Here is an 11908-nt window from a genome sequence, read left to right as displayed (position 1 = left end):
ATTTCTCAAGAGCTTGCGCATGAACAAAAAGAAATTTAGAGCAGATGAGACATTTGAGTTGAAGGAGGAAGTAAGTGGTGTTAGCTCAGTGGTTAGAGCACCCACTACCTAAGATCGAGATCATGGGTTCGAGTCACCATGGGGATAAGAGTGAAATTCTTTGATCCTCTTTAAAAAAAAAAAAAAAAAAAAAAGACGGTCCATCCCTAATTTGTAATGAAAATGTCGCATCTCTTTTGGAGAATGAGACTCTAATTTCAATCAACAGTTTAAATAAGTCTTTCAGCCAATTATAGCTGGTCATATCAACCTAACAAATTCTACTCGATAATAATTATATATTATTGTTAAATTTTAAATGCTTATCTTATCTAAAATGGTGAAATAAATTTTAGGGAGAATTTCACAAATAGTCACTCAACTATGACTCATTCATTCTCTCAAAAAAAAAAAAAAAAAACTATGACTCATTCAATACTTTGGTCACTCAATTTTCAAATATGTTACTTTGGTCACTCAATTTTCAAATATGTTACTTTGGTCACTCAACTATTACTCTGTCAATTACTTTAGTCAGTGAATGATCATTTTGTCTCACTTTAGTCACTTCTCCCAATCATTCTAATTCAAACTTCTCAATTTTCCACGATTGGTTTAACGAAAATATCTTTGATATTGTGGCAAATAATTCCTTTTTTTTTCAATGAAAAATTAACAGAGTGAATTGAGTAAATAATAAAGTTAAAATTGAGTGACTAAAGTGATATATTTAAAAAGTTACCGATCAAATAAAATATGTAAAAGTTAAGTCACCTGATATTTTAGATTTTCTGAGGATCGATTAAATCCAATTATTTTCATACATATTTTGGATAAGGTAACATCTCAAAAGAGTAAACTCGGTGCCATTAACGTATTGACGAACTCGTAGTCACTATTTTCAACGGTGTGGACCAACATTAATTACTACCGACGTGTAGTGCTTAATTTATTTGTTTTTTGTTTTTTTGATTTTTTTGTTTTACGTCATGTTGTTTTTGGAAGAAGAGGTTAGTGAAGGTCGTTGAAGGTCTTATCTTAGGGCCCCCAAAAGCTGAAAGGATTAAGAATATATGCTCTATATACGTACATGCATATAACACTAAATGTAACCCCACCTCAAGTGCTTATTAAATAACATACTATTTTTACAAATTTAATAGCATGTAACATTTGACTAATTTGAGCGGGTGTTATTATAACCTCGCAAAACTGTCATCTTCGCACCCCACCTAATAAACTAACATGAATTAGTTGGACGAACGAATAAAAAGTAATGTCAGTTGGACAGAACCAGTCTCGCCGGCCTGGAGCCGGTGAAAACGAACAGCCACTAATTAAAGCTGAACTCCTCCTTCTATTGGCCTCTGGTGCAGCCATTGCTTTTGACTTCATGCTATAAAATTAGGCCGGGGGGCATTTAAACAAATCAAAAAAATTTCCTTTCTTAATCATAACCCATAACTTTGCGTTTGTTAAATCTAGAGCCTATCTGTAAACGATTCGGAGGGTCCTGGCCATCATTGGCAATAATTATCGTTTGCACTGTCTTTATATGGAGTGTTCTTTGTTATGAAACAGAGGTGGTAGAGCTAAGAGATGGCATTAGCGGTGAAGATTGAGGTTCTTCACAAAGAAAGAATTACACCATCCTCTCCAACTCCTCACCACCTTAGAATTTTCAGCCTCTCAACTTTTGATCAGTTTTCTCCTGCACTTTATTTCCCTCTAATCCTCTTCTATCCCAACAATAGTGATATTCATGAGGTCAATAATATTGATCCCCAATGTTTGGTTGTTGAAAGAACCAAGCTTCTGAAAAGATCACTATCCGAAACCTTAAGTCGCTTCTACCCCTTTGCAGGAAGAATCCATGATCATGCTTCAGTCTGTTGCAATGACAAGGGAGCAATGTTTCTTGAAGCTCAGGTCAACTGTCCCATATCAAGGGCTTTGGACAAACCCGATCCTGGTTTTGTTAAGGAGTTGGTTCCTAATTTACAACAATCTACTGAAGGAGACATCGGCCATGATCTTCTACTAGTCCAGGCCAACTTCTTTGAATGTGGTGGAATCGCAATCGGATTCAACGTTTCACATAAGATCATCGATGCCTTCACACTTAGTACATTCCTCAATAGTTGGTCTGCAACTTCCCGTGGTCTGCAACTTCCTCCACATCAATATGTTGCTGCAGCTTCTCGTTTCCCATCACTTGATTTGTTCAAGCCACCGCCACCGTTTGTGAAGATTGCTAGAGAGAGGTGTACAACAACGAGGTTCTTGTTTGAATCCTCTAAGATTGAATCTCTGAAGGCGGAAGCTGCCAGTGCTGCCGTGCAAAATCCTTCGAGAGTCGAAGTCGTGTCAGCACTGATTTGGAAATGTGCGATGAAAGCATCCACTGCAAACTCGGATTCTGCAAGACCACCATCAACAGCATGGTTGCAAACTGTGAACATGCGGAAAATATTGGGGCAACCATCTGCGGAGAACTTGATGGGGAACCTTTTGGGTTTCTTTGCAGTAATATCTATGAAAGGCGAAGGTGAGGCTGATCTTCAAGGCTTGGTTGCTGCAATGAGGAAGGGGTATAAAGAACTTAAGATGAAGTATGGTGCTAATGGAGTTGGTGTGGACGATGTAAGTAAACTCCTGAAAGAGTATGGTGAGGTGTTGCAAAGGGATGACATAGAGTGTTATTGCTCCACCAGTTGGTGCAGGTTGCCTTTTTATGAAACCAATTTTGGATGGGGAAAGCCATTGATGAGTAGTCCGGCAATTGAAGAAATCAAGAATTTAACTACGCTGATGGATACGAGTGATGGACGTGGCATTGAAGCACGCTTGACTTTGAAAGAAGAAGACATGGCCATATTTGAAAAAAATGAGGAGCTGCTTGCATATGCTTCTCTAAATCCCACCGTCATATAGTTAGTGCCTAGAACAAAAAGGCCTCTCCTGTGCTTCTTGTTATCTTATATGATGTTTTGTTACTACTAGCTGTCTGTTTCAACTATGTTTCTCAATGTAAAAGAAGTGTAAGAAATACATACTGCTATGCTTTTTCTTTTTTCCGTTTTCCCTTAATCTTTTATTCTCATTTCAAGTTTTCCGGATATACATGATCAAAGATTTAAGCCTAATCATTGTCGACTTTGCATATAAATTTTTATATACCTGATACTGTGAAGGCATTTCAACTAAGTGTTTTTGTCCATTTACCCTAATTCTAGAGATTTTTTTCCCACTTACCCCATTAAATTTTTTTTATTTAATTCCCCTTTGTTTATGAAAGCTCTAATAAGGTATTTCCTAATACCCAATTATGCTTTCTTTCTTTTTTTTGTTTATTTTTGAGACTATTTTACCCTCACCCCTTTGTTACATAGAGAGAGAGAGAGAGAGAGAGAGAGAGAGAGAGATAATAGAAGAGAGAGAAGTCATAGGAGACTGCGCCAGATTCTAGTTACCGACCGTCAGAATCCGGCCAATGATAGTCGAAATACGGCCATAGGAGACGTCTATTGTCCTCCAATAGACATTTAACAGACTTATATTGCCCCCCAACCCCCTGGCTAAAACTTTTTTTTTCCTTCTTTTTTCTTTCCTTATGGGCCTTCTATCCCTATTAGAGAGAGAGGGGGGGGGGGGGGGGGGGGGGGGGGGGGGGGTAGGCATTTGGTTGCAGCTGAAGGACATGGCTTTTTTTTTTTTTTTGATACCGCAAAAGGCTACAATAATGTCATCAACTAATGTCTCCTTATTATTTGTATGGAAATTCACACCCTTCACCTGAAAATCAAAAATGATTAAATATCAACTTAAATCTCCCACTCATTATCTAGCTAAGCTTCCTAAGCTTTTTACCACAAACTGACACATGTATATAATTACATCTAATGGTTCATATTGACTCCCACACTACAAGATGCATCTAACGGTTCTAATGTTTTATGTTTTTAATCCTTCCTCTGACTAAGTACAGCTCCTTCGTCAGTCTTTCTTTGGTCAGATGCTCCTTCATTAGTCGATCAAAAAAGAAGTGGAAATAAAAAAGCTCTGATACTCATTTGAGTTTTATCTCAATAAACACCTCACATCTCTCCTTCTCTAAAATCGAACCACAAGAAGAAGATGAAGATGGGTCGGCGGATCTCCGGTCGTTGAGTGGCAGGATCATATAAATCCTAAACTTCCATCCAACCTGTTATATAGTATTCTGATTCTTAGTTGAAGGTGAATGGTTTTCATTTGTGCTTGTCGTAGCTGTTGTAGTTGAAGGAACTCACTTTCTGAAACATCGAAATGATTGAACTTTTGAAACCCAAAACAGAGTCTATGGAATGTTATCTATGTGGTGGGCTGATTAGGCAATTTAATTTGTTGAGTTTCTTGACAAGACACAACACCCATACGAGTACTACTACTTAAATTATTGTAATCCCAAAGAGATTGTATACAGTGCAGAAAATCTGGTAAATTGATAGTTCTCTCTCTTATCTGTCCTTCTTTGCAAAATGGATTTCAATCTATGTAGACCCTTCTTTTGATGTCGAGTGAACATGAAATTTTCTTTGAAAGAGACTTTGAGCAGCAAATCTGATCATGGAATGAACTAATCAAATCAAATCAATCGCAAATACCATCATAGTTCTCCACCGTAGCTCTCTCTCTCTCTTATCTGCCAAGAAGCTTCAAATTCTACCGAAACACAAGAAAAATTCGCTACCAATTCTTGTGGCTGCACGGAGCGATGAGGGTGAAGTTTGTAAAGAGAAGCATGAGGAATCAAAGTAGCTGGAAGGAGTTCCAGAGAAAAGATGAGGTAGAGAGACTCGAGACTTTTTTAGCCGCAAGGATTGAAAATTGTGGGAATCAATATGAACCATTAAATGTAATTGTATACACACTACTACAATTACTAGCTATTAGGACACCCTATAAGGACACATTTTCATTGAGGTGTCCTAGTAACCTTTCAAGGACGACCTCGAGAAAACAGGCGCTGCCCAGCCCTTTTTTTTGGCCAAAAGTTCAAATTCCCAATTTTTGTTTTCCCACACACGTCTTAGTGGACTGCTCTCTCACTCTCTCTCATCTGCATCACTTCCTCGTCGAATGAAACAAATTCACTCACCACGGATGGGTGATTCTCTCACCTTCTCGATCTGCCTCTACATTCTTTTGCTGAATCTGGTTTCCCTCAAACCCTCGTTTTCTCCACAGCCCCTCTTGCTCTTTTTCTCCGATCTTGATGTCACCCACCAAATTGAACTTCGAAGAACTTCATGGCCCTTGGGTTGAATTGGATTCAGGGATTATTCTTTTTGGGTAATCTCAATTTAAGTCTCCTCTCTTGTCGAACCCGATGATTCAGATTCGATGGCCGGGTCATTTGTGTGAGGCTCGTCCGAGCGGCATGCGAAGGCACTTGATCGAAGGAGCAGTAGCAACATGTTCCCTTCCACCTCTATCGCTCATTCTGATGAATATTGTATGTAACTTCTTCTGGTCTTGACTCTTGACAACCGTCCCCTCAAATTTGGGGTATAATTGTTGTGTTAATTTGTAGGTTTTGCCTCTGGTTATGTTTACTTTGTTTTTTTTTTTATTGCTTTGGGTTTTGGCTTTTGCTGGGTTGATTGTGATGCGTGGCCTAATTATATTTGTATTGCTTATGGTGTTCTTGGTTTCGCATCCTATGTCTGTGTGGACAGTGCAGAGAGATCGAGGTTTATATGAGAGAAGAATTTACTGAAATGTGTTTGCTAGAATTTTTTGTTTTAGGGTTATGTTGTATCTACAACTATGGTTATGGATGAGCTATTCTAATCAGGTCCATTGTTTGTCTTATTGCTAGAATTTTTTGTTTTTGGGTTATTCCGTATCTACAACTATGGTTATTAATAAGCTATTCTAATCAGGTACAAGAGAGTTATACGCTATTGTTTGTCTAAAAGGCAATGTTGGTCAGCACTCCTTGATTTTAGCTTATTTGCACATGTTTTGGTGGATGAGAGTGGAAAGATATAAAAGGGTTCGAATGAATTCTTTTCTTTATTTTATGGTTGATAAGGAGGTGGTAGCCTTTGCTTTTATGCTAGAACATGCATCCTGGATCATGGATTCATGATTTTTGTTCAATTGAAGTATCTTTCACTGTTCTTTGGTGTCGTCAAACAAGCTGAAAAAATCAACTTCAGGGAAGTTGCCAAATGCAGCTTTATATTTTGAACTTATTTGTGCAGTTCCCATTAGCTCTTTCTATGATGTCTCACTGTCTTCTAATGCTTTTCTGCAGACAAATCTGATCAAAGAAAGCATAAGAATGGGCTACAATGATTTTGGAGATTTCCATTATTCTCATGGCAACTTGGGGATGCTTTTAAGAGCTATGTTTGTACTCCTGATTATTGTCCTACACCAAAGCATACTGTTCATATGTGCATGTGTTCCATTCTGGTCAGCATAGAGATGGGTCAATTTACTCATGTCGCAAGCAATGTTAGAAAAGCATAACAAACACTAGAAGCTATGTCGCAAGCTATGATAATCTTCACAAGTAGTTTGTTGCATGGTTTTATGATTATCATAAATTTTTTTGGCCTATTAATGCTTAAATGTACATGAAAGTAAAATTTTCTATGTTAACTGATGAATGCCTCAGGGACTTAAAAATTTCAATAAAGCTGTCAGGGTACTTATCATTTGCCTTAAGAAGATTGATAATGACAACTATCTTGAGGTACTATCTTCTTTATTTGAGCTAAAAGATAAACTTCTTATGCAAATTAACTTCTTTATTTGATTATGTACTGTTTTATAATAGTTGAACCAAGTATGAATGTTGAAAGCATTTTCATGCTTCGTTTACATATGTGCTTGCAGAAAATGATAGATCAAGGCTTTTGAGTAGCAGATGATTAGATTAAAGCCCTGAAGTCTGGTTCCACCTCTCTCTCTCTCTCTCTCTCTCTCCCCTTCTCCTTAGTGTGTACCAATGCATTAATTGAAGCCCTTATGGGTCTTTCTCTATTTGTTATTTCAAATTTACTTAGATTACTTTTGATGCTTCCTGCTTGAATGATTTCATAAAAAAGTTAGTAATGATAGAAAGTTTCTTGTTTCTTTTTCTTATCTACAAGAACTCAGTCGTAAGCTTGCAGGAATTCAATGGATGGACAGCTCAAGATATTCTTGAAACTCCAAGCAGCTCAATTATAAATAAGGTTAGCAATACTTCAATTGATGGATTTACCTGTTATTAATTCCTTCGATCTAGCTTACTGTTGATGTTATATCTAGCAAATTGTTTTTTTATTTTTTATATTTTTTATTGGTGTGTGTATGCATGTCATGAAAATTAAGTAGCATTATCTGAATCATTAATTATATGGAATTGCTGGAACATAAACATATATAGCTTACTATATGGAATTGCTGGAACAGAAACATCTATTATCTCTACAGTTTGAAGCAACTGTAATTGGTTCTACTGTTTTTACAGCTTACTATAGTTGTGTAAGCATACCTGTTGCTAAATCTCTTCCTCTTTCTTCTTTAAGGCATATTACTTCCAATTGCATTGGTGGTGAAATTCCATATGTCTTACCCCCCAATGCGACTCACATGTAAGTAATATGCCTCTTGTGTCTGCAGAAATTTTTGGACAGCATAATGCAATTATGTGGGTTCTTTCTCCTACTTCTAGATACCCATATGATGTAATTACTGTCTCAAAGTTGCAATGAGTAGAAAGAAATAGATTGAAATTTTTCTGGTACCTATGTTTCCAAATAGTCATTAACTTTTCTTTTCTAGGTCCTTCTTCGTTTGGGTTCCAGTAAGTTTTTCTTTCCCATCCTCCAGATTTTGGTGAAGTTCAATATTTAAAATTTTGTATAGCTTATGACAGAGCATCCTTCTTGTGGTTTTTCTTAGGCCCAATTTGGAGTAAAATTGTGCTACCACGTGCACACCGTGATCATTGTTACAAGAGTTCTCTTAGTGTAAGAGTATCGAAAACTTATATCAGGAGCTTCTTCCTCCCAAGCACGATGATTATCATAAGATGCTCGTAAGATGCTGAGGTCTGTTCCTCTTCTTTTTCCCCAAGTAGTTTGTTTATTATTGGAGTGGATTGGATGTTAGAGAACTTGCAATTCAATTTGGTGTGTTCAGATCATTCTCTTTGTTCCAAAGGATTTATCCCTGTAAGGTTTAATTCTCTTTTTGACATGTGTTATCAACTGATCATAGAGCATGGTACCACATGTGGAAGTCACCTAAATTGTTTCTGCAGTTGGATATAATTCATGTATAAGATTATGATTTGCCTAGTTTTCTTAGGTATAGCTACACCAGCTCCAGGACAGGCTCAACTTTTACTTCCTAATTTTGTTCCTAAATATGCTGTAGGACTCTTTTTTTTTTTTTTTTTTTTGTGTTCGAGGTCATCAGGCAACACCCTGAACTTTTTTTCATTTTCCATTTAAGGTAGTTTTAGATGTGTTCATTGGATCCAATGGACACGATGGCATTTTATTGTCAACTTCAGTTTATTATGCTGTGGTGTCCGATTGCAAGGATTTATTTTTCCTTCTCATCAGTGATCCAGCTAACCGGCCAACATTTCTAGAACTGCTCTCAGATACTTCCACCTGGCCATGTTTTTGTTCATTGGGTTTCATTATTTCATTCACTACATTGGTAGAGGAAGCAGCCACTCTCAGATACTTCCACTTGGTATTGGAAAGTGTTATTGGTAATTATTATTGTTTATTTTCTTAGCAGTCTATCTCGAAAGATAATGCGCTTTCTGTAGAACAATTCTAAATTCCTCTATCTGCCATCTTCTTCCATACAAAGATCACTTAGCTTAGTGCAACTCTGTCCTTCTTAATTTCTTATTTTGTGCATGTCATTAATGTTATTATTCTTTTGATATTTAATTAACGTGGTATGAGTGTTGGTATGCCCCGGTGAATCTCTTATCCTCAACTAGTTCTATAGCAGTTGACAGAGGACTCAGCTCAGGAGGGCCAAGCCTGGAGCATGTGGAGGAAGATAAACAGCTCATGAATGGCGAAGTCCAATATATTAGAGAAGAAGGATGTTATTGGAGCTTCCTGTGGCTCCGAGAGGCACAAAGGGAAATGATTAGGTAAGGACTCCAGACTTTCTTATTTCAACAAGATATGCTCCTACAAATTGGACCTGGTTTCATAATGATCAAGGAAATGATTCAATACCTTAGGAGGGTAATTGTGCTTTAAAACCAGAAAATTAGGTGAATGAAAGTAATCGACCTGCAACTAATGAAGCTTCAGGAGCCTGGACCTCTTTGTTTAATGTAAATTGCACAAGCAGTGGTAGCAGCTCTGGAAGTATCAATAGTTCTGCGAAAAAGGAGGATGTGGATATTGATTGCTTGGACTATGAAGTCTTATGGGAAGACATGATAATTGGAGAGAGGATTGGGCAAGGTAATGATCTTCCAACTGCCCACTGCCTGCTACAAAACAAAGTTTTCTTTTTGTACTTATGTTTCTTCTCCTCTTGCTTAACTGTTTTGATTTTTTTGCTTTGTTGAATTTCATTCTGATATTTTTTTGCCACTTTACTGTTTGCTTTGTTGAATTTCATTCTGATATTCTTTTGCCATTTTACTTTCCTCTGCAGGTTCATGTGGAACTGTATACCATGGTCTGTGGGATGGATCAGTATGTTATCTTGCTCTTTCTCTACTTCAAATGTGGATGTGCTGCAACCCTTTTTCCAGTAAATGATGTTTCCATTTAGTCAATGTAGACAAAAAGTGAAGTTCAAATTTCAATAAGTGACACCCTGTTTATCCAGAAAAGAATGCTTATAAAATGTCTCTCTAAACATAGTGTTTTCATGCCTACGTCTTCTGCATAAAGCATATAACTTGATGAGTCAAACATATTATTCATATAAACTTAAGAACAGAACACTCATCACCAAGTCTGGGAAGGGAATGGTATTTTAAATGGCATTCACAAGAACCTTTTGTTCAATTATCTTAGTATTAATCACAAGAATCCTACTATTAATCAGTCTGCTCCTTATTCTTTAATTATGCATATACTTGTGCAGGTTCAAAGTTTGTTAGTACTGATGGCAGTACAGGCAGCAAGGTCTCATCATTTTCAACAAGTCTTGTAGGATGGTACTTTCATTTTGGCATTTGCTTCTGGCAAATCTAAGTTTAGCATTTTCATGTAAACTGTAATTACTCTTCAGTTCATGATTGACATATAATGTGTGTTCAGACTTTACACTTTAGAAATTTTTTGGGTATATGTATGGATATGATATTCTGGTTAAGTTAATGCATTTGGTGGTGTATTTTGAGCTGTGTATAATTGGAGGAAGATTTCTTTTATTAATTTTTTTTGGATTCTTTACAAGTTTTAAGGACACTTTTTTAACGTCCTCTATTACCTTTATTAAGTGTCCTGTTTTAGTTTTAAGGACACATATGAGTAATTTTTTTGTGTCCTCTTAAGGATTTAAGGACACCATTTCTAGAGCTTTTAGGACATAATTTGTGTGTCCTAGTATAGAAAAGAGGACACAGTTTCTAGAGCTTTTAGGACATTGTTTAGGTGTCCTCTTATGGATTTAAGGACACCATGTCCAGGGCTATTAGGACACATAAACTGTGTCCTCGTATAGATAAGAGGACACATTTTCAGTGTCCTTGTTTGGGACTTACGATGACACCCGGATAGAGGACTCTTTTTTAAAGAGTCCTTGTATGTATTTAAGGACACGGTTTAGGTGTCCTTAAATCATGTTATTGTAGTAGTGACACGTGTCAGTTTGTGGTAGAAAGCTTAGGAAGCTAAATAAGGAGGTTAGGGGAGGATCACCTCGTTCGTTTCTCCAGCATTAGAATGATTGCCATGTGACTCGGCAAATCACCAGCCATTGTAATTCACTTTCTCAAGCATTAGAAGGGGAAATATCACCAATGGTCACTGAATTATGACTTATTCGACACTTAACTCACTGTATTTTCAACAATATCACTTAACTCACTCAGTTTTATATCCGTCTTTCACTTAACTCACTGCCGTTAATTCTACCGTTAGAAGCCGTTAAAATTGAGGGTATATTTGTCAAAACACTTAAAAATCATTTTTAACTTAAAAAAAAACTACATTTATTAGACTTTTTTTCAATTTTTTTAAATTTATGAAATTTCTAATAAAAAATGATTTTTTTTTAACTTACATATAATTTGAAAAAAAAAATTGTCTTTTAAAAAAAAAATTAGAAATGCATTTTTTTAGCGTTTAGACAAATATATCCTCAATTTACATTTATTAGACTTTTTTCAATTTTTTAAATTTCTGAGATTTATAATAAAAAATGATTTTTTTTAAATTAAATATAATTTGAAAAAAAAAATTTGTCTTTTAAAAAAATAATAATAATAAGAAATGCATTTTTTTAGTGTTTAGACAAATATACCCTCAATTTTATTAGTTTTTAATGGCAAAATTAACGACAGTGAGTTAAGTGAAAGACGGATGTAAAACTGAGTGAGTTAAGTGATATTGTTGAAAATACAGTGAGTTAAGTGTCGAATAAGTCATAACTCAGTGACTATTGATAATGTTTTTCCTTAGAATGATTGCCATGTGACTCGGCAAATCACCGGCCATTGTAATTCAATAATATATTACATTACAATCTAATCATGTGAAAGTGAAACCATGCACAAACACATCAGCCAAACCAAAAAGCTTAAACCTTCACGCTTTCTTTTCCTTACTGACTCTGGTTTCGTCTCAGAAATGTCAATAATCATCTCAGAAAATTTCGTTGGGTTTTC

General features: G+C 36.2%; 1 protein-coding gene and 1 long non-coding RNA gene across 2 annotated transcripts; both read left to right on the top strand.

The window, feature by feature from the left end:
* Window positions 1–1638: 1638 nt before the first annotated feature.
* LOC112166014 (stemmadenine O-acetyltransferase) lies at window positions 1639–2973 on the top strand. Its single transcript, XM_024302767.2, has one exon. The coding sequence runs from the start codon at window positions 1639–1641 to the stop codon at window positions 2971–2973; it is 1335 nt and encodes a 444-aa protein (XP_024158535.1).
* Window positions 2974–9286: 6313 nt separating this feature from the next.
* On the top strand, window positions 9287–10418 carry LOC121049069. The gene is made up of 3 exons (XR_005799246.1): window positions 9287–9527; window positions 9724–9764; window positions 10162–10418. It is a non-coding gene; the product is annotated as an uncharacterized LOC121049069 (long non-coding RNA).
* Window positions 10419–11908: the final 1490 nt, after the last annotated feature.

The sequence above is a fragment of the Rosa chinensis genome, chromosome 5 (assembly GCF_002994745.2).
Source record: "Rosa chinensis cultivar Old Blush chromosome 5, RchiOBHm-V2, whole genome shotgun sequence".
Classification (NCBI taxonomy): Eukaryota; Viridiplantae; Streptophyta; class Magnoliopsida; order Rosales; family Rosaceae; genus Rosa; species Rosa chinensis.
This window is presented reverse-complemented; position numbering and strand designations above follow the sequence as displayed.